The sequence below is a fragment of the Pipistrellus kuhlii genome, unplaced genomic scaffold (genome assembly GCF_014108245.1).
Source record: "Pipistrellus kuhlii isolate mPipKuh1 unplaced genomic scaffold, mPipKuh1.p scaffold_m20_p_3, whole genome shotgun sequence".
Taxonomy (NCBI): Eukaryota; Metazoa; Chordata; class Mammalia; order Chiroptera; family Vespertilionidae; genus Pipistrellus; species Pipistrellus kuhlii.
Genome location: NW_023425529.1, coordinates 83,753,547 through 83,780,074, shown reverse-complemented (window position 1 = coordinate 83,780,074; position 26,528 = coordinate 83,753,547). Strand labels below are relative to the sequence as shown.

Sequence of the window (26,528 nt, the reverse complement as noted above, 5' to 3'; positions counted from 1 at the left end):
TTTTGTTTTGTTTTGTTTTCTGACCTGCTCATTCTAGTACAGAGAGGGGAAGAAACTAAAACCCAAACCTAACTACAACAGCGTGGATCTCTCTGAAGTGGAATGGGAGGACAGAGCTGAAATTGTGAGTGGGGAAAGTGGGAAAAGGAGGAGTTGGTTTAGCTCTCTGGCCAATATGTGAGCCAGCTACATGGCCGGAATCTCTGAGGCTGCTCTATACTTCTTGGTGGAGCCTTTTCAAGCCCAAACCAGAAATCATTTCTATAATGGGCAATTCTTTAAATAACTATAAAAATATCTTTCTGAATCACAAGGATTACTGAGGCTGCATGAGTTCATGTCTACAAGCTATGAAGTTGGAGGAGTTGGAGGAGTTGGAGTGGTGCTTTAGTTTGGCTTTGGTGTCAGTAGCTCCCCCTAGAGGAAATTATGTCTCAGTAACATGACACTATGTTCCCGCATATATAAGTCCACTTTGGAACATTAACTTAGTGAATTTCCAGGATTATAAGATAAATGGTATCTAGAAGTTAGTCTCTAGTTCCTCTCAGTAGTCTACTCAGAGGAAAAGGGGAAGAACCAAACGAGTTCCTAAGATCACCTCCAATCTGGTCAGTAAAGCTCCACACTGCAAAATAAGTCAAGGAACTAATTCTGCTCTTTCCTCTTAAAGCTGAGAACAGCCATGATCAATGGGGAAACAGGTTCTCTCTCTATGGATGTGAAGGTTCCGCTGGATAAAAGGGTAAGGTGCCAGGGAGAAAGAGCCAGGCTCTGGTCCCAACAGGCAGCATTGCCATTAATTGAGATTTGGGATGGTGACAAGGAACTTGGAGTTAGATAAATTAGAGCTTAAGACTTGAGAGCGTGCTGTACCTAGAAGGCTTGATTAGCAAGCACAGCCAAGGGTGCATTGGCCCCAGGGAAGCATCTGGCCAAGGAACTGTCACTCACATCAAGGCTGGGCTCTTAGGAGACTCCTGAGCAAGGCCATTGGTAGCCCAAGTTTTTACAGCTCTTCCTCCTTTTTTATGCTGCCTGCTGCTTGGCCCTTTTGCTGTTTATGATGAAACGGAGAAAAGTGACAATTAAAATTTTGCAAATTACTAGCAGCTCCTGTAAAACATGTTGTATGGGAAGAGGTTAAAAATGATTGCTATTCCCTATAGCTGATTTTTATCCACTGTAACCACAGATGCTCAAGATCGATACCCTCACTGACACTATTACTGTCTTCACAGATCCATACATCACTTATAAAAGATCATTTCACCTTCTCACTTAAAAGGTTCCAATGCATTTTCAGTGAATTTTCATTGTCCCTTGACATATTTACAAATGTCACCTCCTCCCTCACAACCACTCCCACCTCCTCCTCCTGTTGCCCATCTGTCTCAGCTAAAAGAACACAGGCATTTGTCTGCAACAATTAGACCCACGTTCTTGTACAAACACAGACCTCCATGGAAGCCAAATAAAGCACTGGGAAGGAAAAGCAATTTGTTGTATTTCTTTGAGATGCACAGACTAACTCTCCCTGGGACCAATATCTGACTTCCCTGGCAGCTGCTTTTTTCATAGGTTCTGGGCAGGGAAGGGCCTCCTTTAGGCAGACTGGGCAGCACCAATGACCTGAGACCATCAATTGCAGCAGCTGCTTCTCCTGCTTCAAAAAAACAGAGGTTTATTCAGTGAGCTCCCACCTTGATCCCAACCAGACTCCCACTCACAAGCACAAGGGCACAAGGATGCTCTCACTGGTCCAACCATGCCAGAGTATTAAGTAGGACTTATTTTTATGCTACAATGAAAGCGTTAAATGCCCATGGTACTCAGCAACTTTAGACAGATTTGAGTGTGACTATACTATGTGGTACATAGACCCGCTTATGAAGTGGGTGTGGTTTGTCTACTGTCCTTTCTTTCTCATGCTGCCTTCCCATTTCTCAAAGCCACCAAGGGAGAGTCCTAACCAGATCCAGGCAGCCTGAGCTTCTTCGAAACCCCAGGCCCTCCCTTTGAAATGTGTCCATTGCTGCTAATAAATCATCCAAGTGACATTTGCAATTTAACAAATTCTTCTTGACATAAAGAAGTAGGGTGATGATGATCATAGTCACAACCATGATGGAGATTTCATAACATGTACGCATTCATGCCTTACTGCTATTATCATTAACAATAAAATAACAGTAATAATGGCAGCTAACATTTATTAGAAACCGTACTAAGCACTTAATGTGTTCACCCAATACTCACAACCTTATGAAGTAGGTACTATCCTATCCCCATGTTACACTTGAGGAGATTCAGAGATTAAAGATTCTAGACCTCACACTCTTGAGCACCACTTTATAAGGCCTTGTTATACGACTGGCCCTGAATTCTCAACTCATTCACTCACCTTAAAGATTTCTCAAGACTCTCTTTAGAATAGCATTGCTATTCTACCTTTACAATTCATTATCTTCTCCTCTCCCTCTACCCTATCATAGCAGAACTCTCCTCTTTAAATTTTCCTTTCTCTACTCTCATGCCAGAAGCCATTGCACCTGCACTGTGTGAGGAGAGGGGGGGGCATTTTGCTGGTGTAAAGGCCACCATGGTGGAGTCCAGCCTTTCACTGCTCTGGTTTATAATGATGCCCCGCTTCCCAGTGGTGCTCCACTTGGTTCAACTGCTCTGTGTCTCCTGCATGTCCTCCTAGAAGGTGATAACTTGTTTTGCCATTTTCTCCAGGGGATTTTGCATGCATCCCTATTTCCTACAGATTATTCTAGACCTTTCTAGATCTCCCCTAAACTTCAGACAGGTGACCATGGAGACATGACCAAGGACAATAGTAGCAAACCCAGCATGGTGTAGAGCAGAATCCACAAACTCAAAAACCTAGGGGGCCAGATAGGTAATGTTCAGAAATGGGAGTGAGAGAAGCAATAAGCCTCAATCCTGAGGGTGCTGGGAACTATGGAAAGCTGGAGAGTACACATCACACACACACACACACACACACACACACACACACACACACACCAGCAGCAGCTGGCACCAGCATTAGAGCAGCTTCACCGCATGTTCCTCTGCCTTCTAATCCCTATGCACTGGATGAGGACTGGCCCTGAATTCCTACAGGATCCTAAGGAGACAGGATTAAAGGGCCCTGTGGTCTCTCTCTCTCTCTCTCTCTCTCTCTCTCTCTCTCTCTCTCTCTCTCTCTCACACACACACACACACTCACACACACACACTTTTATTTCCCATGAAAGAGAGGCAATCTATTGGAAGGAGAGATTGTTATGACATCTCTTTACTTTCATCCTCCAAACCTCTCCAGCTTTCTTTCTCTATTAATAGGATTCATGAATACCCCATCCCCTCTTTCTCCTTTCCTTTAGCTTTAGACTTAAAAGAAAACCTCAAAGTTCTGATTTCGGTCATGAGGGAGTAGCTTGTATTTAGACTAACCTTCCAGCAGATGACAACTATAAATATGGAAAATATATTCTTGTTTCAAAAAAATGTAAGGCACATGAAAGTGACTAAAAGCAGGCAGAAACTAAGGCTGAAGAGGATTTTAGCTGCCGTCTATGGTAGTGGGAACAATTTGGAGTCCAAGTCACACTAAGGTGAAGAAGCTTCGTAAACACCACAGGATTTCCTTTATGAGCACAGAAGAGCTACACTTCAGGAGTGAAGACCATGTCTCAAGACTCAGGGATTCACCCTAAACCTAAAGACAAAGTTGAAACATACCTAACCCAGCTGAGGAAGCTTTGAGTGTGGCTGTTTGCCCAGGCCAAGAAGGTAAGCCAACAGCTCAGAGCAAGCTACAAGTACCTGATACTTACCTTTAGTGTGTAAAATGGTTCTGCTTCATGTTTGCCCAGAAAATCTCTTGCAAACTTCTCTTTTGCCAACCCAAGCTTGGAATCATATAGAGAAGTGAATTTGGAAATGTAGTTCCAGTTTAGTTATTTTGACACAGCATGAAATGACCACAAGAACCAAATACAGTTTTTAGAACCAAATAGTACAGTATCTGAAATGGAATATTTACTGGATGGGAATTCTGCTCAACATGGTAGAGTAGATAAATGCTGTGCTCACCTCCTCCTATGACCACTTCAGAGTTGCAAATACTTGCAGAACCATCATTGAGCACTATCTGAAGACTAGCTGAACAGAAGTCCTACAACCAAAAATGTTGAGACCTGTAGGAGAGGTGGAGACACAGAAGAGGCTGTTCCCACATTCATGTGTGGTGGGACAGAATTAGGAAGGATATCTCAGTTCAGAGGTCTCCCATGAGGATCTATGGGCCCCATCTCCACAATGGGCTCCCCAGCCCAGGATTCCAGTACTGGGAATAGAAGTCACCATGATTCCTGGCTATGAAAAACAGTGGAGATTGCAACTGGGTGAGGCAAGGGCTGCTGGAGTCAGGCACTACAGGTCTTCAAGGGCCCATGCTTGGACGCAGGGCAGCAGCTCAAAAAACACCAGGGACAAAAGGGGAAGAACTGAATTGTCTGCCTTCAGGGCTAGCACTAAAAGTCAGCTGGTAGGTGCTATTGTTCTTTTGCTGAGCCTTCCCTTGACATAACCTGCAGGAGCAAGGATGCATCAAGCCTGAGTCTCTATCAACCTGTTTAATACTGTACTTTCATGCTGGTGATTCTGAGATCCTGTACTACCCAACTTGCAGGCCCACTCAAGCCTCTTTGAGCAGCTTTTCCATACTAACAGCCTGTCTCAGCTCATGCTGTGGATTTTCCTAAAAATCTCTCAAAGCTCCACAAACTTCAAACAAACAGCATTTGGCCTTGGCATGCCCCATACTTGTTGCTAAACAGTCACAAGCCTGGCACTAGTGACAGCCAGACTTCATTTGCAGTTTAGCCTCTTCCAGGCACCTCTAAGCCCAGCAATAATTTACAGATCACTTTGTAACTCATACCAACTGGCCCCGGGATGGGCATAGGTAACAGCTGACCTTGGCCTGTACCAGATCTCTTCCCAAGAGGCCCAGAAACTGTTGGCATGCTTCAGAACACAGCAGAGCACACACACACACCCCTCGACAACTTCACAAATGACATACCAAAGGGTGAACTCAGCAGGCACCAGAACCCCAATAAAGTGAATCCCATTTGGTGGGGTCAGCCAAACACAATAGCCATTCTTCACAGCCAATTAGCCTGAGAGTCAATCTCTCCCACTGATGTGCCAATAGCAATCAAGGTTCAACTACAACAATTGCCCTCCCATGCTGTGATCAGGCAATCAGGCAGGTGAGTGAGGAGGGGACACACAACCTACCCATGGGACAGGTCTGGGGCACCCAGCTCAGATGATCAGGAGACTGCACCACAGTGACCCACAGAACACCTTCGACATTAATTACTCTATCAAGACCAGGAGACATAGCAAATCTTCTTAATACATAGAAATAAACATGAGTCACTCAAAATTAGAAGACAAAGAAACATGTCCCAACTGAAAGAACAGAACAAACCTCCAGGAAAAGAACTAAAACAATAGGAGACAAGCAGTTTACCAAATGCAGAGCTCAAAACACTGGTTATAAGGATGTTCAAATCTTAGGGGAAGAGTAAATGAATTTGGTGAGACCTTGAACAAAGAGATGGGAAACATAAAAAAGAACAAGTCAGAAATGAAGTGTACAATAATTAAAATGAAGAATACTCTAGAGGGAATCAACAATAAATTAGATGAAGCAGAGGATTAAATCAACGATTTTGAAGACAATGTAATGGAAAACACCTAATCAAAACAAAAAAAAAAAAAAATAATAACCCACAAAATAAGGATAGTTTAAGGTGCCTCAGGGGTAAAATCAAGCAAACCAACATTCACATCAGAGTGGTACCAGAAGGAGAAGAGTGAGAGCAAAGGATTGAAAATCTATTTGAAGAAATAATGATGGGAACTTTCCTAACCTGTCAAAGAAAATAGACATACAAGTCCAGGAAGTGCAGAGTCCCAAATAAAATGGGACCCAAATAAGAAGGGAGCTCCCATAGGTTTGTCAGCTAATTTCTCAACAGAAACTTTGCAGACCAGAAAGGATTGACACAAAATATTCAAAGTGATGAAAAACAAGAACCTACAACCAAGATCACTCTACCCAGCAAGGCTATCATTAGAATAGAAAGACAGCTAAAGAGCTTCCTAGAAAAAAAAAGAAAAGAAAGAAAGAAAGAAAGAAAGAAAGAAAAGAAAAAAAAGAAAGAAAAAAGAAAAAAAGCTAAACCAGTTATATAAGAAATGTTAAAGGGACTTCATTAAAAAGAAAAGATCAAATACATGCAGTCCTCAGGTTACATTGGACTTGATATATGTCATTTTATGGTTAGGTTGCCATCTCCCATTTATTTATTAAAAAAAAAAAAAAAAAAAAAGTTCCATCATTTCGACGTATGTTCACATGTGCTTAATGATTTTTATTATTTATTTACCACAAGTAAAGGTCAGAAATTGTTATTTCTTTTAAATTTTTTTAGTGTTTCACTTCATTACTTCTCTGTATGTGCTCCATGTGAGTGATGTAGGTACTTATGTAGATGGATTCCAACCTAGGGTGAAAATCGTGTTACATTGAACCATAGGAATGGATCTCTGATGTAACCCAAGAACCTACTATATATGAATAATCCTATATAATAAAAGCCTAGATGGCATCATGTCCTTGTGCAATTTCATCACAACATGGCCACCTTCATGTCATCACAAGATGGCCACCACAAGATGGCTGGCAGTGGAGCCATCAGACCATCAGGCCAGCATGGGAGGGCAGTTGGGGGTGATCAGGATGGCAGAGGAAGGCAATTGGGGCCATCAGGCCTGCAGGGGAGGGCAGTTGGGGGCAAGATCAGGCCAGCAAGGGAGGGCAGTTGGGGACAATCAAGCCAGCAGGGGAGCAGTTAGGCATCAATCAGGCCGGCAGGGGAGTGGTTAGGAGATGATCAGGCTGGCAGGCAGAAGCAGTTAGAGGCAATCAGGCAGGTGAGTGATTAGGATCCAGCAGTCCCAGATTGTGAGATCAGGCCTAAACTGGCAGTCAGGCATCCCTCAAGGAATTGGAGAGGGTGCAGGTCAGGTTGAAGGACACTCCTCGCCCCCATGCCTGTATTTTGTGCACTGGGCCTCTAGTATATGAATAATAAAGTGGCAATAATTACATATCTAATAATTATTTTAAATAAAAATGGATGAAATGCTCCAATCAAAAGACATAGGATGGTTGAATGTATAATAAACAAGAACCATTCATAATGCTGTCTATAAGAGACTCACTTCAGATTGAAAGACACACAGACTAAAAGTGAAGGGTTGGAAAAGATATTTTATGCAAATGAAAATGAAACAAAAGCTGTGTTAGCAATACTTATATCAGACAAAGTAGACTTTAAAACAAAGGCTGTAATAAGAGACAAAGAAGAACCCAGCAATTCCACTTCTAGGTATTTATCTGAAGAAGTCCAAAACACTAATTTGAAAAGACATATGCATCCCTATGCTCATTGCAGAATTATTTACAATAGCCAATATATGGAAGTAGCTTAAGTATTCATCAAGTGGGTACATATAGACAATGAAATATTATTCATCCATAAAAAATAATGAAATAACATTTGTGACAACATGAACAGACCTAGAGGGTAACTATGCAAATGAAATAAATCAGACAGAGAAAGACAAACATCGTATGATTTCGCTAACATGTGGAATCTTAATAAATAAATAAATAAATAAATGAGAAAACAAACAAAACATAAATAAACTCATAGATACAGAAAACAAATTGATGGTTGCCAGGTGGGAAGGACATAGGGAGGAAGAGAGAGAAATATCAATGTGAGAGAGACACATCAATTGGTTGCTTCTCCTACCCGTCCCTACTGGGGCCAGGGATCAAACCTGTAACCCTGGTATGTGCCTTAACAGGGAATGGAGCCTATGACTCTTTGGAGCTCCAGCCAATGCTCTAACCACAACAGAGCTCCCTTCCAATATCTTGCTCAAATTTTCAAGATGCAAGAAAAGCCAGAAAGCAGTGAGGGAAATAAGAACAGCTCCTAAGCCAACTGGAACATGTGGCTTTCCCAAAGACATAAACTTCAGTCGGTGAACTTCAGAGCCCAGTGCAAATCCTGCTGCTCCCTGGACCAACTCCCATCTATTAAAGACATACTCCCAACCTCAGAGTGACCATAGGCAAGAGATGCTATTGTTAACCCTGATTCACAAACGAGAATTCTGATGCTTAGAAAAGTGAAGTGATTTACCTCAGAGCACACAGCTTAGATCCAGATCTGTCTCTGGATTCACAGCCTCTGTATACACTTCCTGATGCTCTAATTTATGCAAATGCAAGTTAACCTAAAAGAAGGCAGCTTTGAAAGGAAAAAAGAGTTGTAAAAAGTGACATGGACTGGGAGAGGTTTAGTGGAGAGAATGGTGGCCACACTCTCCCTCGGCTGTATTCAAGAAAGGGAGGGTTGTGGGTGGATGGGACAGAAGCTTTTAGCACCACATAGATTCCCTCCAACTGTATGGATATTCCATTCTGGTCCCATATGAAGCCTAGAATCAGTCTACACCCACACTGTCCAATACAATAGTCACTCCTACATTGGTGATCTCAATTTAAATTTTCCTTAACCAAAGTTTGAAGGTTCATTTCCTTATTTGCATATATCAAGGTTCAGTACCATTCGCGCTGTGGCCACTTTATGGGACAGCACAGGTCTAGCCCTTGGCCCTTCAGTCAGGTCACCCCAAAGGCTGCTGGGCCTGCGATGATGAGTCTGCCTGTGGTGTCCAGAGACGAGGCATACTGGTGCAGGATAGGGAAGAGGTAAGAAGTGAGAGAAGTGGCACGGAGCTGGTGAAACCCTGAGGGCTTTAGGTAAGGAGGTGGGTGGCATGGTCAGCCACTCTTCTCTAGAGCAAACATATTTATTTTCTCTTTCAGAAGAGAGTCCTTTTCCTGACCAATGACTATTTCTTCACAGACATCAGTGACACACCTTTCAGGTGAGGACACATGGTTTGTTTGCGGAGTGGAAGGATGAGTAGAACATGAATATCAACAGCACGGGGGAGAATATTCAGGCTGGCGGATGCATTTACTCAGAGTAAATGGCAGTTTTGTGACAACAGAAAAAGACCCAGTTCTGCATCCAGGAAACTTAAGAGGTCTAGTCCTGCTTTGCCAGTGTAGCCTGTTGTGCAGAGTCTGGAACCAAACTGCTTGAGTTTAAATCCCAACTTCACTGCTTTCAGGCTGTGTGACCTTTGTCAAGTTTCTTTACTTCTCTGTGCATTAGATTCCTCATCTGTAAATTGAGGGTTGTAATAGTAGCTACTTCTTGGAGGTATTGTGAACATTGACTGGCATAATCTACTTAAAGATCTTAATGCATGAAGTTGTAAGCAATTGTTAAGTGAAAGAGCAAATTTAAAGAACTCCTAGGTTTCCTCCAGCAGTATAAATATTTAACTCCAGGTAATATTCAGATTAGGAAACAAATAGTCATTATCTCTGAATTATCTCATTTCTCAATAAAGCATGGTTCCCAGCCCTGACTGCTCATTAGAATACCTGAGGGGTTTTATAAAATTGCCCATGTCCAGGCCCCATCAAACCAACTTACTCAGAATTTCTAGGATGGAGCCCAGACACTAAAGTCTTTTAAAGCTCCCTCGGTGATTCAGATATTTGGCCAAGGTTCAAAAGCAACATTCTGCCAGGAGAGAGAGGAAGACATCATGGGATTCACCAGTTGGGAAAGGACTCTTCTGTTTGGGGGTTCCTGAGAGGTTCAGGGTGTATCTTGATTAAAATAGGTGCTGAAGAGACTCTTTGGCCTGTAGGATCTCCAGGTCCTTCTCAGGAAGAAAAGCTGATGTAAAAATAGAGGTGCTGCCTCAGTTCTGAGGGGACCAAGGAGCTGGGTGCACCTCTCATCGTGGGTGTGGACAGCTCGTACACTTAGAGCTGGTGAAGGGCAGGACATGGACCGGATGTTGACTTGCATTTGCTGTTGATGAGGACCTGGGTTCTCTGTCTCCCCACAGTCTGGGCGTGGTGCTGTCCCAGGGCCATGGAGAATACATCCTCCTGGGGAACACATCTGTGGAAGAAGGTGGGTCGGTGCCACGTACAGATGGACAGCTTAGAGGGGAAATGGATGCTCCTGGGGAAACTGAGCAGGACCAGCTGGTCTGACAAGCTCCAGGTCCTGGGCTTGCGAACAGACTCTCAGAGCCAGGCTGCGAGGAGGATGGTCTGTGTGTCCGGGCACCGTGGGTGTGCAGCCTCTGCCAGTCAGCCATCAGAACCGACAGAGCCTAAGACATGCCAATTTCACACTGCCAGAGCCCGGGAGGCTTTGCTGGACCAGAGGGGAGCAAGGGGGGAAAGGGGGAGGAGCTCCAGGGATGTGTTTCTCTGAACAAAGCTGAATTTAACCTGTGGGAAGACTGGAGAAGGTGTGAGAAAGGAGGGTGGGAGGAGTGAGGAAGCACATCTGTAGCCGTTTGATTGGGCTGCTGTACAAAGTACCACAAACTGGGTGGCCCTGACAACAGAAAGTATACCCTCACAGTCTGCCAGCCAGGCTGCCTCCAAGGCCCCTTCCAGCTCCTGTGGTCCCCACATCCTTGGCTTGCACTGAAGCTCTTCCATGTGCCCTCCATCACCACATGGCTTCTCCCCTTGTGTCTCTATTTTCCCTTCTTATGAGGACACCAGGCACCCTCGATTAGGGCAGCACTAATGACCTCATCATAACTTGAATACATCTGCCAAAACCCTATTGCCATATCAGATCACCTTCACAGGTGCTGGGGGTTAAGACTTCAATATATCATTTTGAAGGACACAATGCAACCCCTAACAGGAAGCACATGGGAGTGAACCTGAGAAGGATGGCAGGAAATGGTGCGGAGGATGGCAGAGAAGGGCCCACCCTCCCTAAAGCACCTGCTCATGGCTGGCAGCTGCCTGGGTACCTGGAGAGAACAAAACCCATACCCAGGGCTCAGGGTGTCCTTGAGAAATGTGGTCACAACCCTATCCAAAGCCCATATTCTGGCCATTCCCCTTTCCCATCTTTGAATGTACCTTGTCTCTCCGCTCTGCCACGGCCACTGTCCCCTCTCTCCTGGGTAGCCATAGCAGCCTCCCGCGGGTCTCCTGCCTCTTCCTTTCTTTGAACTTCTTTCTGCCAGAGGGAACTTTCCAGAACTGCCAGATTGGATTGTGTCACTGGCCTTCTGCTTTTTCTCATTTCCCTACACACTAGGCTTCCCACCGCTGCACTCTCCCCCGAAATGCTCTCCTCTCCAGCCCCACCTTCTTATTCCAGCTAACTCAGACCCACTCCCCAGACCCAGGGTACACCTCACTTTCCCAGGAGCCCCCCGGACCCCTGTCCACACCCAAGCTGGGCTCTGTGCCCCGCAATGTGCTCCCAGGTTCCCTGAATTCGCTCTTTCACAGCCATGTCCTGACGCTGGAGCATTCCTTCCTTTTTTCACAGGCCCCAAAACAGACTCCCCTGGCCGGTATGGTGTCTTCCTCCTCCCTATGCTCTTCTTCCTCTCCCAGATAGCCCATCTCTTCGCTGCAGGGACTGGGTGCTCTCCGTCACCCACCTCAGTGGGTGAGACCAGCCAGTAACCCAAGGGCTTAAAATCATGGACTCAGCTGGGTTCCTGGACTTCCTGTGGGGACATGATGCACCTTTGGCTGTTTGTCTGTGTCTGTGTCAGCCCAGAACCTCTTTTAGGGAAGCAGGCATGCCCCCTCCGCATTTCCATCATTCTTGCCATCAATTTGATGAATCTCAATTTGAGCATCTATTTATTTTTGAGCACTGAGAGTACTCAGGGGGTGCTTTTTCATTCATTCATTCATTCATTCATTCAATAAATGTATGGAGCCCCTGGTCAATGTAGCTGCTGGGCTGGGCTGGGCATGAGGCCACAGAGATTACACAAAACAGACATGGCCCATCTCTGGGATCACCTTTTGACTGGACATTTAGCTCAGTCAGGTACAATGAAGATAAAATCACTGGTTTCAAAGTATTAGCTCCTTCAGGAAAGACCTAATAGTTAGGATGTGGACATGAGGCAATGGGAGAAAGAACATTTCAGGGGGTGGGGAGCAACTCGAACAAAGGCATGGTCTTTGTAACCTCTGAGCTGAGAAAAGGAAGAGTAAGCCCAGCCCTTCCCTAAAGAAGCTTCCCAGCTGTTGTTTCTAAACAGTCCTGGTCACATACTCACCTAGGGTGAGCGTCCTATTGAGTGTGAGCTCTGGTTTCAGGCCTGCACGACCTGCTGCACCCAGACCTGACCCTGGCCAGCGACTGGTAAGTGGGGAAGTCACTGCACATGAGGAGGAGAAGGCGGGAGGAAGGAAGGAAACGGAGCAGGATTTTTCGAGGTAACTTTGACTCCTCTGGATTCCAGGATCTACTGCATCACGGATATCGACCCCGACCACCGGAAGCTCAGCCAGCTGGAGGCCATGGTCCGCTTTCTGACAGGGGAGGACCCAGACCTGGAGTGTGCGTGTTGCCCGCTCATGAGGGCTTCCCTCTGGGACCCTGCAGCTCAGGGAGGGCTGGGGCTAGGAAAGGAGGGCTGGGGCTAGGGGAGGGCTGCCAGGTAGCTCTATCCGGGAAACTCACTGGTAGCCTAGGTACAGTGGTCGGCAAACTCATTAGTTAGTCAACAGAGCCAAATAACAACAGTACAACTATTGCAATTTCTTTTGAGAGCCAAATTTCTTAAATTTAAACTTCTTCCAACACTGTTTCTTCCAAATAGACTCACCCAGGCCATGGTATTTTGTGGAAAAGCCACACTCAAGGGGCCAAAGAGCCGCATGTGGCTCTCGAGCCGCAGTTTGCCATCCTCAGGCCTAGGGGGACAGGGAGGCTTCCCAAGACAAAGCAGAGATAGCCTGGTGACTAAGTGCTCCTGGTATGGGGCACATGAGCACATCCCCACGTCAGGGACTGGGATCTCTGCAAACCTCCTTCACCTGAGCGCTATATGGCTCCCAAGGACACTCCCACAGTGTAAAGGCATCTGCCTAACCATCAGATCTGTCCCACCACCACCTGGCAGTAGGCCTGGGCCAGCAGCTGACACTCATCTCTGACCAGCCGCTCACAGCCCGTGTCTGTGAATGTTTTCTAACACCTGGTTCTCAGACTAACCTCAAGTTCCTCTCGACTAACTCAACTGTGAAATTACACCCTCAACATGGTACTCCTTCTTTCTCTTTGGAAGAAGGAGCAGGTCATTTTGTCACAGGTCATCAGCAAGAGAAGACTCCACTTTCTACGCTGTCCCAACATTCATTCCATGAATGATCCATGCTCAGTATGTCCTCCGTGCCAGGCCTGGAGCAAGCATCGAAGCTAGAGATGCCCCAGCCAGGCTAGGCCCTTGCTCTCAGGGAGCTCATACACTTGTGGGGAAACCACACGATGAAGAAGCAAGCCTACGTGTGGAGATGGAGGTTGTAACAGATTGTGCTGTATAGAAAAAGATGGAGCCTGCTGTAAACAAATTGTCAGGAAAGGCCACCTCTGACAGCCAGTGTCACTTACCACTCAAGTGGCTCATGGGTACAGGATGATGGTGGTGATGAAAATGTTGTGGAATTAGAGAGATGTGATGACTGCACATCATTGAGAATGTACAAAATGCCAATGAATTGCATACTTTAAATTGGAGTTTATGTTCCATGAATTTCACCGCAATAAAAGTAAATACCTTAAAGGGAGTGGGGGGGGGGGGGCGGGGAAGAGCCACCCATGAAAAGAACATCCTGGCCAAGGGTGGAGGCTCTCAGGCAAATCCAAATTCACAGAACTGCCTCGGCCAGCGAGTGTGAGGGCGATGGCCAAAGAGCAGAGTGATGGGAGTTCAGATGGAGGGCGGGCTGCCCAGCAACAAAGTCTGATGTCGTTGAGGGATTCTCTAATTGCACAGAACATTAGGACTGGAAAGAGCCTTAGAGATCGTTTGGTTCCACTCACATGTTGTCTGGGGTTGAGGAAATGAAGGCTGGGGGAGGTGCAGTGACTTCCTCAAATTCATGTAGGTGTTCCGGACATAGGTTTATGAGGCACATCTTGTTCCTTGAAGGTCAGGGTTTTCAAAAGGGCAGATGAGCTTATAATCATGGGGGAAGTAAGTAGATTGGTCTTCTTTGATTTTTCGTCCAGGTGACGAGGAGCTGGTGCGGGAAGTACTGTTTGATGCCGTGGTGACAGCCCCCATGGAAGCCTACTGGACAGCGCTGGCTCTCAATGCCTCTGAGTACGTACAGACTGGGGCTGAGGGCTCCCGAAGGGGAAGAGGTCCTGGCCCCTGCGTTCCCTCAGCTGAATCAGGGTCCCTCCCACTAGGGAGCTTAGGAGATCATCCAAGTCCTTTGGCCTAAGATGGAATGGTGATGAGAGTGGGAAGACAGGGAGAGTGAGAGCAACATCCACACAGTCCCAGGTTATGCGGTGGCTTTACAAAGCTTCTGCATGCCACACACCCCTCGGGAGAAACACCCCTAGCAGATCCCCATCACAGGACCAAAGCCCCCAGCCCACACTGGAGAAGCCCCATTCTAAGAACCCCTGACACAGGGTTGGGCTCTCACTGTGAGAACCCTCTACCACAGTGCCCTGAGGAAGCAGGTCAGCAGATCAGTGCCTCGTCTCCAGAAGCTGAGCTCAAGACACCAAGAAGTGCAAATTTCTCCTTCGTGGGTCCCAGCACCTTAGATTTCCTCACTGTCTCTGCTGACTTTTATCTGGTGCTATTGTGCTTAGCAGATAGATAGAAAAAAGAGATGAACAGTTTGAATGTGTGTGTGTGGAGGGGGGGTATGTGTGTGTGCATTTGCATGTACATGCGTGTTCACGTGCATGAATGTTGGGAGAGGGTAAGATAAGAGGTTAAAAATAAAGTGGGGCCCTGGCAGGGTGGCTCAGTTAGTTGGAACAATAACCTGTAAACCAAAAGGTTGCAGGTTTGATTCCCTGTCAGGGCACCTACCTAGGTTGTGGGGTTAGATCCCCTGGTCCAGGGGATAAGAGAGGCAGCTGTTCAATGTAACTCTCATACACACATGTTTCTCTCTTTCTGTTTCTCTCTCTCTCTCTCCTTCCTTCCTCTCTCTCTAAAAAGCAATGAAAACCTATCCTTGGGTGGGCCATACCTCGTTCTGAATAGAATTGAAAATGTCCAATCTCTAGAGTCTAGGGGTGTCGAACTCAATCAGAGAAGGGGCCAAAATCTAAAATCCAGCCTAAATCGCGGGCCGAATGGTTTACTGAACAGTCATAAACTGTCATTGTGATGGAAACGCAGCGGAGTGCAGTGATGACAGCGCGGTGCGGGCCACATTGCAAGGCCTGGCGGGACGGATTTGGCCCGCGGGCCTTGTGTTTGACACATGTGCTCTAGACACTTGATAAGTTAATTAATATTAGCCTAATGTAAACATTAACAGAATTTTATAGGAAAAATCACCTACTTAGAAAAGCAAGATGCATTTTTATATACCAATAACAAACAATTGAAAAGATAAATTAAGAAACAATCTCACTTATAGTTGCATCAAAAAGAATAAAATACTAGGAATAAATTTAACCGAAGAGGTAAAAGGCCTGCACGCAGGATGCTATATAGTGCTCATGGATTGGAAGAACTAATATATTTAAACTTTCCATATTACCCAAAGCAATCTACAGATTCCATGCAATTCCTATTAAAATACCAATGATATTTTTCACAAAATTAGAACAAATAATACTAAAGTTTATTATGGATCCACAAAAAACCCTGAATAGATTCAGCAATATTGAGAAAGAAGAACAAAGTGAAGATAGCATGCTGCCCAATATCAAACTATACTATAAGATTATAGTAATCAAAACATCATGGTACTGGCATAAAAACAGACTTAGAGATTAATGGAATAGAATAGACACCCTAGAAATAAATCCACACATATATGGTTAATTAGTCTATGATAAAGAAGCAAGAATATACAACGGTATAAAGACAGTCTCTTCAATAGATGATGTTGAGAAAACTGGACAGATACATGCCAAAAAAATGAAACTAGACCACTTTCTTATACTATATTTAAAAAATAAGTTCAAAGTGGATTAAAGACTTAAATGTAAGACTTGAAACCATAAAACTTCTAGAAGAAAACATAGGCAATACTCTGACATCACTCTTAGTAATATTTTTTTAAATATGTCTCCTAAGTCAAAGACAACAAAAGCAAACATAAATGGATGGGACTTCCATGAAACTAAAAGGCTTTTGCAGTACAAAGGAAAACATTAAAAAAAAAAAAAAAAAAAAAAAAAAAAAAGACAACCCACTGAATGAGAGAAGATATTTTCAAATGAAATACCTAATAAGGAGTTGATATCCAAAATGTATAATGAACTCATACAGCTCAACATAAAAAAATAAAGACCCAAACAATCCAATTAAAACATAGGCAAAGGACATGAATTTCTCCAAAGAGGACATACAGATGGCCAACAGTACATGAAAAGATGCTCAACATCATTAATTATCAGAGAAATGCAAATCAAAACTATAATGAATACTACTGCACACCTGTCAGAATGGCTGTTATCAATAAATCAACAAACAACAAGCATTATCAAGGATATGGATAAAAGGGAACCCTAGTGCACTATTGGCAAGATTGCAAACTGGTGCTGCAATCAATATGGAACTTTCTCCAAAAATTAAAAATAGAACTATCATATGGCCTAGCAATTCCACTTCTGGATATTTATCCAAAGAAATTGAAAACACTAATTCTAAAAGACGTACACATCCATATGTTTGTTGCAGCATTATTTTTTTTAACAATCTGAATGATATTTTATTTTGCATGATTATACAGTGTGAGTGATTAAAACAATCCAAGATAGTTTTATAAGTTTTGTTCTTCAAAATGGTGTTAGTGTTGTAGGGCCAAAAAATTACATTTAATTTAACAAAATCAAGAACGATATATTTGACTTGGAGAGTGGGACCCCACAGATTACACAGTGCTCCAAGCAAGCCATTCCTGCATCTCTCCCAGCAAAGGGGATCAAGAGCTAAAAATACCCAGAACACTCAAATGGCACCTAACACAGTTTTATGTAAAGGTCAAGCTTGTAAATTATTCATCCATGATGCTCAAAAGTGAGAGAACTGAATAGAAAGCTAAAATCTGGAGAATACTCATTTCCTCCTCTTTGTGGAATACAGTTTTTCTTCAAGTAGGTCCAGGACAACCCCTTCACACTCCTTTACTTCCTGGGGCAGGGATGTTTTACAATATTAGGTCTGATTGCATCAATGTCTCGAGACAAGTGCTCCATCATGCTTTCAACAGTTGGTGGCGGTGCATAAAAATCCTCCCCTGTTGTGCTGCTGTCTGTGGGCAGAGATCCGATAGGGAAGCACCTGCTTCCCCAGGTTCTCCAAGTTCCTCATGATCGCCCCCCTGTCCATCAGGGCTTCTATCATCCACTTCAGTGCAGCAGCAGTCTTGGGCCGCCATTGCAACAATTATTATAATAGACAAGATATGGAAGCAATCTAGCTGTCCATCTATAGACTAATGGGTAAAAAAGATGTGGTACTCTACAATAGAATATTACTCAGTAATAAAAAAAAGAATAAAAATTTGCCATTTGAGACAACATGGATGGACCTAGAAGGTATTATGCCAAGTGAAATAAGTCAGACAAAGAAAGACAAATATCATATGGTTTCACTTATATGTAGGCCCTAAAAAATAAAATAAATGAACAAACAAAATGAAAATAAACTAATAGATACAGAGAACAAACTGATGGTTGGCATGTAGGAGAGCAAATAGAGGGATGAAAAAGAAGTAAAAGGGATTAAGTACAAATTGCCAGGTAAGAAAATAGTCATGGGGGTATAAAGTACAGGATAGGAAATATAGCCAGTAATATTGTAATAACTAAACATGGTGCCAGATAAATACTAGACTTATCATGGCTACTAGACTTATATAATTCATGTGGTATATGAATGCCTAATCACTATGCTGTATATCTGAAGCTAACATAGTATGCCAAATATAATTGAAAAATAAATTTAAAATAAATAATTGAGTGAGGAAAATGAGAAATATTTCTACATACTCTTATGGAATGAGCTTAGCAATGGAGAAAAGCCTGTATAATACCTTCACTGTTTACCTAAAACAAGGAAATGCAAATATATTTTCATCTTATTTAATAATAGAAAAACATGTAAATTGACCATACCTCTGCTATGCCCACAGCCAATCAGAGTGAATATGCAAATTAACTCAACAAAGATGGCAGATAATTTACATACATACCTATGTTCTGGGAACCTCCTTGTCACCCAGATCACTCTCAGCAGGACCATCAGGCAGAGCCTTTAGGCTTGGGAAGGGTCTGAGCCAGTGATCAGAGGGGCAGGGCGGGGGGGGGGGGGGGGGGGGGGGGGGGGGGAGGGAGTCTCAAGCCTAAAGCCTGGGGTGAAGGCTTTAGGCTTGAGAAGGGGCTGAGCCAACGATTGGAGGGAAGGGGGGAAAAATAAGTGGAAATTCTCAGGTGAGGATAAAAAGAAAAATAAAGAAATGTCATATCCTATGAAAGACACATCTTGAAAATGCTTAAAGAAAGTTATCATTTTTTCTTCGTGAGGGGACTGGAGTCCGGGTTGATGAAAATACCTTGGCAGCTGTGGTGACTGGCAGTGGCTGCAGCAGCGGGGTGATGGGGCTGGCACCTTTCCCTGATCAGCCCCTCATATTACATATATTGTGGAAAAAGCAGCAAAGGATTCTGTCACAACATGAAAAAGGAGATTTATTAAGTGATTTGGGACCTATATTGTATATATAAAATAAGAGTCTATTAAGTTATATATGTTATATATAACTATTATCATTACATACAATAGAACTTATATCCTCAAATATATTTCTTTACACTTGATCTTAGTTAAAAGGCTGAGAAGCAATCAAATATATTTCTTTTAAAAATTCCTGTAATACCCACATATAAGTGAATTCTTTCAATGAACTTGAAAACATAGAGCTGTAAACACCAAATAAATAAAATCTTAAACTTTTATTTCAATCACAATATTGTAGAAACAATATTGACACTGTTAGTCACAAACTATATTAATTGATAAAGCAATATATGTTAATGTAATTAGGATCCAATATTTTCAGCAAAAGAGGAAAGACATACACCTTTTTTAAACCAAAGAAATTTATATGTTCGTGTTGACTAATGCAACCCCAATAAAATTTAATAAAATAAATTAAAAGAAGTTAAGTTTAGATGTGATGCTAAATATGAATTGAAAATATCAGTGGGTTCATGATGTATTTTCTCTGAAAGAAACAAAAAGAGTGTCCTAGCTCTGTCCACTGAAAGGACCAACCTCAGTGAACTATTTAGATCTATATTGTGAACTTTAATGTCCACATTTAAAAGTCCCCTTTAAAATGAGTGAGTGGACCTTGGAGCAATGTCAGAACAGGAGCGAAATGTACAGAATTATCCAGGAGCACCTCCTCCTACCAGGAAGCAAGAAGTTACTACTAGAGGATAATGAGGCTGTGCCAGCTGGACCCTGCACCATCCTGAAGAGGCTCTCACTGGCCAAAGCAAGGACAATTCAAGCAGCAAAAGTCATAATAACTGCAATGGATGAAAACACAATAAATATATTTAAATTCCTGTGCTCATAATTATACTGGGGTAAAAAGGCCTTATTGGTCATCATTGGAAGATGTAAGGAAACCAACTCATTATTCTAAAAACTGGTAAATAAGTAAGGACTCAATTCTTTATCCTGCCTTTCCTGTACAAATTATACCTCAGAATAATCAAATACTGAGGAGGAATATCCCTATTTTGCAACCTCTAGTCAATCAGATGGTGTCTATCTTGATGAAGAATATACCACCTGTCAAAAATTAAACCAGAATTCAACCAGGCCCAAGGTCTTATTGCTAGCTTATAAGAAATACAATACAAGGATAAAAAAACAATCCCATTTACCACTGCACCAAATATATATATATATATATATATATATATATATATATATATATATATACACACACATACCTAGGAATAAACTTAATTAAGGAGGTAAAAGACCTATATGCAAAAACTATAGGACACTGAAAAAACATATAGAGGAAGACATAAACAGATAGAAGAACATACCATGTTCATGGATTGGTAGAATCAACATCATCAAAATGCCCATACTACCCAAAGCAATCTACAGATTCAATGCAATTCCCATTAAAACACCAATGGCATATTTCACAGACCTACAATGAACTTTCCAAAAATTCACCTGGAATAAAAAAAGACCCCGAATAGCTGCAGCAATCCTGAGAAAGAAGAACAAAGTAGGTGGGATCTCAATACCAGATATCAAGCTGTATTACAAAGCCACTGTTCTCAAAACAGCCTGGTACTGGCACAAGAACAGACATGTAGATCAATGGAATAGAATAGAGAACCCAGAAATTGACCCAAACCACTATGCCCAATTAATATTTGACAAAGGAGGCATGAACATAAAATGGAGTCAAGACAGTCTCTTCAACAGATGGTATTGGGAAAATTGGACAGATACAGGCACAAAAAAAAATGAAATTAGACCACCAACTCACACCATACACAAATATAAACTCAAAATGGATAAAAGACTTTAACATAAGACAGGAAACCATAAAAACACTAGAGGAATCCACAGGCAGCCAAATCTCAAGACATATGCTGAAGGAACTTCTTCACTGATACTGCTCCTAGGGCAATGGAAACTAAAGAGAAAATAAACAAATGGGACTACATAAAAATAAAAAACTTTTGCACAGCAAAAGAAATCATCAACAAAACAAGAAAGCCCACTGCATGGGAGAACATATTTGCCAATGTCATCATCAATAAGGGTTTAATCTCCAACATTTACAGAGAACTCACACAACTTAACAAAAGGAAGATAGACAATTCAATCAAAAAATGGGCAAAGGACCTAAATAGACACTTTCTGAAGGAGGATAGAAGGAAAGCCAAGAGACATATGAAAACATGCTCAAAGTCACTATAATAATTATCTGAGAGATGCAGATCAAAACAATGAGGTACCATCTCACATCTGTCAGAATGGCTATCATCAACAAATCAATAAACAACAAGTGCTGGCAAGGATGCAGAGAAAAAGGAACCCTTGTGCACTGCTGGTGGGAATGCAGACTGGTCCAGCCACTGTGGAGAACAGTATGGAGTTTCCTCAAAACACTAAAAATGGAACTCCCATTTGATCCAGTGATCCCACTTCTAGGAACATATCCCAAGAATCAGAAACACCAATCAGAAAGGATATATGCACCCCTATAGCAGCACAATTTACAATAGCTAAGATTTGGAAACAGCCAATGTGTCCATCAGCAGATGAGTGGATTAAAACACTGTGGTACATCTACACAATGGAATACTATGCTGCAGTAAAAAATAAGTTCTTACCATTTGCAATAGCATGGATGGAACTGGAGAGCATTATGCTAAGTGAAATAAGCCAGTCAGAGAAAGCTAAATACCACATGATCTCACTCATTTGTGAAATATAATGAATGACATAAACTGATGAACAGGGACAGATCCAGAGACAGAGAAGCATCGATCAGACTGCCAAACCTCAGAGGATGATAAAGGAGAATGGGGAAAGGAGAAGAGATCAACCAAAGGACTTGTGTGCATGAGTATAAGCCTAACCAATGGACATAAACACCAGGGGGTGAGGGCATGAGTGTGGGGGAGGGGTTAATGGAGGGATGAGGACACATATGTAATACCTTAATCAATAAAGAAACTTAAAATAATAAATAAATAAACAAACAATAAAGATTTATAAAAAGGAAAAGAAATACAAGGAACAAGAAAATATGCTAAATAACACCACAGATCACAATCAGCCAAATCCAGAATGCAAAGAACTCTACAGGACAAATGGCCTAGTCCAGCAAATTAATTGCAAGGTAAAGAAAGGAGAGAGGAAGAGAGGAGAGGAAAAGTTTAAAGAAACTAAAAAGGACTGCACATAGGTATGGGGGTTTCTCAAATCAGTATTTGATTATTCTGAGGTATAATTTGTACAGGAAAGGCAGGATAAAGAATTGAGTCCTTACTTATTCACCATGAAAATGTTCTAAAATTGATTGTGATGAGGGTTCCACAAATCCGAATGCTAAAAAAAAATCAATTTTATACTTTAAATGGATGAATTATATGGTGTATGAAATACAGTTTAATAAATAACTAAATATCTATATTGAGAGAAAGAAAAGATAGGGAGAGAGAGGGAGGGAGAGAGAGGAGACATAACAACCATGGACCCTAGTCAGATTCTAATTTAAACAATTTTTTTTAATGCATAAGGCTATTGTATTATTTAATGGCATTAAAGAATTGTGAGGAGGTCTTAGGTGTGATAATGGCATTGAGGATTTTTTTTATTTCTTATATTTTAACTATGGGCCCAGTACACAAAATTTATCCCCTCAGCCCAGCCTGCACCCTCTCCAATCCAGGACCCCTTGGGAGATGTTGTTTGCCAGTTTAAGCCCAATCCTGGGGATCAGGCCTAAACTGGCAGTCGGACATCCCTCTCACAATCCAGGATCTCTGGCTCCTAACTGCTCACATGTCTGCCTGACTGGCTGCCCCCTATTGCCCCCCCTCCTACCGGCCTGGTCACCCCCAACTACCTCCCCTGCCAGCCTGGTCACCCCATGCAGCCTGCTGTTCAGTTATTTGGTCGTCCCTCACTAACCCCCCTGCTGAACTCATCACTCCACACAGCCTGCTGTTCTGTGGTCTGTCTGGTTGTTTTGGTTGTGACGGCCCCTGGCTTTTTATATATTAAGATGATAGAAATTATTGGCCAATGAAACTATTTCTTGGATTTACTTCAAAATAATCTAGTTGAGGGGCTTGGGAGGCTGTATAAGAAACAAGATTGACATGGGTTGGTAATCGTTGAAGCCGAGTTATGGTGCAGAAGTCTCATCAGACTCTTCTCTACTTTTGAATAGATAAATGCATTGAGAAGCTTTTTAAATATATACAGGTGCTTAGGCCTCACCCCCAGATCTCCTGGTCTCTACAATACTGGAGTGGAGAGGCCCCATGTGCACCCCAGACCTTTTCCTCAGTGCTTTTCCCATGTAGACCAAGTGTTTTAATCCAGCACTGAGTACTATCAGGTGACAGTGTATGGTACAGAATTCCATTAGGGAAACTCCAACAACCACACAGCTGAGCTTTTATTTAAAAAAAAAAAATATTCCCCTTGTCAATGCTTTAGTTATTGTCTACCTTATACAATCACCAAAAACACTAATCCAAGCACAGAGAGAAATTGGGTAATAGTCTGCAATAAATTGGACGAGGAGCAAAAACAATAAAGTTAAAAGTTATTAAATAAAGCCACATATGACATGCCCACAGCTAATAGCATTTTTAAAGGTAAAAAGGGTTAAAAGTTACCGTAAAAGCTTTTCTTTTAAGATCAGACACAAGACAAAGATACCCACTCTCCCCACTTTTATTCAGCATAGTAGTGGCTGTCCTACCAAACAATTAGGCAAGAAAAATAAAAGAAAAGGCATTGTAATTGGAAAAGAGGAAGTAAAACTTATCCTATTTGCAGATGACATGATACTATATTTAGAAAGCCCTAAAGACTCCACACACAAAAACTGATAGAATTAATAAAATTCAGTAAAGTTTCAGGATATAATATCAACATGCAAAACTCAAATTTTTGGTACACTAACAACAAACTATGAGAAAGAGAAGTTCAGAAAACAATTCCTGCCTGGTTGTAGTGTCTCAGTGAATTGAGCATCGCTATCTGCACCAAAAGGTTCCCAGTTTGATTCCCTGACAGGGCACAGGGTTGCAGGCTCGATCCCCAGTAGGGGCCATGCAAGAGGCAGCCAATCAATGATTCTCTTTCATCATTGATGTTCTATCTCTCTCTCCCTCTCCCTTCCTCTCTGAAATCAATAAAAATATATTTTAAAGAAATAAAACAATTCTATTCACAACTGCATCAAAAAAAAAAAAATACTTAGGAAAAAAATTAACCAGGGAGGTGAAAGACCTGTACACTGAAAACTATAAAATATTGAAGAAAGAAATTAAAGACACAAATAAATGGAAAGGTATTCCATGCCCACATATCAGAAGAATTTATATTGTTAAAATGTCCATACTAGTCAGAGCAATTTAAAGATTTCATGCAATATCTATCAAAATTCCAAGGGCATTTTTCACAGAAATGCATAGAATAAACAATCCTAAAATTTATATGAAACAACAAAAGACCTCAAATAGCCAAAGCAATCTTTTAACCAGGGAATTCTGTTAACCAGGGAATTCCCTTTTTAATTACACAACATATAACAGGAGCGTACTCTTTCACTAAGACGTGTCAGTACATCATGCCCAGAGAACGTAATTTCATATTATTATTTTTTTAATTTATACTTAATTAAAATAAATGAAAAGACTATGAAATATATATATTTTTCATTTATTTATATATAAAGCACAAAGGAAAATACAAAAATACAAACAAATAGAAAAGAATACCAACAAAAAAATGAAAACATCGAATTAAAAAATTATAAATTTTGGTGCCCGGCTAGCTCAGTCGGTAGAACATGAGACTCTTAAAAAATTATAAATTTTACAAACAATTATAAAGATTACAAAAAATATATATATTTCAGGGCGCAACATATATTTCAAGGACGTATTCATATGTCCTACCTGTACCCGATATTGTTTACGTTTGACGTATTTATATCGATATGTCTCGCTCGGTTAACAGGAGAAAGAACAAAGCCAGAGGCATCCCACTTTCTGATTTCAAATTATATTACAAAGCTATAGTAATCAAAACAGTATGATATTGGCATATAAACAAACATACAAATCAATGGAACAGAATAGAGAGCCCAGAAATGAGCCCATGAATATACGGTCAATTAATTCATGACAAAGGAGCCAAGAATATATAATGGAGAAAGGATGGTCTGTCTTTCAACAAATGGTGTTTGGAAAACTAGACAACCACAGGCAAAAAAATGAAATCTGTTCACTATTTTACATCAATCACAAAAATCAGCTCACACTGTATTAAACAGCCTTGGCCAGTGTGGCTTAGATGGCTGAGTGTCAACCCGTGCACGGACAGGTTGCAAGTACAGGAGACAGCAAATTGATGTTTCTCTCTCCCTCTCCTTTCCCCTCTCTCTCTCTCTCTCTCTCTCTCTCTCTCTCTCACCAATAAAAGCACATTGTTTTAAAAATGCATTAAATATTTTGAACATAATATTTGAAACTGCAAAGCTCCTAGAGGAAAGGATAAGGGGTGAATCCCTGGACATCAAGCTGGCGATGGTTTCAGGAGTTTGACACCAACAGCAAAGGAAACAAAAGCAAAATATTGTAAATAAGTGGAACTACATGCAACTAAAAAGCTCTGCACAGCGAAGGAAACAAGCACAAAATGAATGGGAAAATATATTTGCAAATCACATATCTAATAAGTTATTAATATGCAAAATAAAGAATTCACACAATAGCAAAAAAAAAAGTGTCTCTTTTTAAAAGGGCAGAAGATCTGAACAGACATCTTTCCAAAGGTGTACAAAAGACCAGTGGGAACTGAAGGATGCTCAACATCACTATTCATCAGAGAAAAGTCAACCAAAACCACAGAGATATCACCTGATAGAATGTCACCAAAAAGACAAGAGTGTTGGCATTGTTGATGGCGTAGACCCTGAGAAAAGAAACCTACAAGAAGGGTTCATGGTCGTTAACTGGGCTCAAATTTAAAAACAAAAAAACACACAAAACAAACAAACAAACAAACAAAAAAACCACACGAGACTAGCAGCTAAGTGAAATATGCCAAACACATGCAATCTTTAGGGGAGAAAGTGGGGAAGGAACTAAAACAGCAGAAAGGCGGTTGCTGAGCAGGGGAATCAGGGAGAGGCTTGTAAAAGTACAGATGTTCAGTTCTCAGGTGAACAAGGTCTGAGGATCTGGTGTGACATATGGTGACTACAGTGGGACACTGTGTTGTGTAACTGAAATTTGCTAGGAGGGTAGAACTGAACTCTCACACACAGAGAACAGATAAACATGTGAGGTGATGGATGTGTTAGCTAACTGGGTGGAAGGGTCCTTTCACAATGCAGACTTACAGCAAACCCAGACAAAGTATGCTTAAAATACCTTGCAATTTTATGTCAATTATGCCTCAATACGCTGAAATTAAATAAAGAAAGAGGTGATGACTGCCCCCTGGTGCATCATCATAACGATGTGGCTTTG

The 26,528-nt window shown here is 41.9% G+C and overlaps 1 protein-coding gene across 2 annotated transcripts in view; it reads left to right on the top strand.

Annotated features, from left to right (window-relative positions):
- CACNA2D4 (calcium voltage-gated channel auxiliary subunit alpha2delta 4) overlaps positions 1 to 26,528 on the top strand; it is a 110,365-nt gene that overhangs the window by 33,037 nt on the left and 50,800 nt on the right. For both annotated transcript variants that reach the window (XM_045588398.1, XM_036457661.2), the window contains exons 17-23: positions 38 to 124; positions 674 to 745; positions 8,999 to 9,060; positions 10,105 to 10,172; positions 12,362 to 12,407; positions 12,508 to 12,605; positions 14,280 to 14,373. In XM_045588398.1, coding sequence (XP_045444354.1) covers positions 38 to 124; positions 674 to 745; positions 8,999 to 9,060; positions 10,105 to 10,172; positions 12,362 to 12,407; positions 12,508 to 12,605; positions 14,280 to 14,373 — 527 coding nt within the window. The remainder of the gene's footprint in view (positions 1 to 37; positions 125 to 673; positions 746 to 8,998; positions 9,061 to 10,104; positions 10,173 to 12,361; positions 12,408 to 12,507; positions 12,606 to 14,279; positions 14,374 to 26,528) is intronic.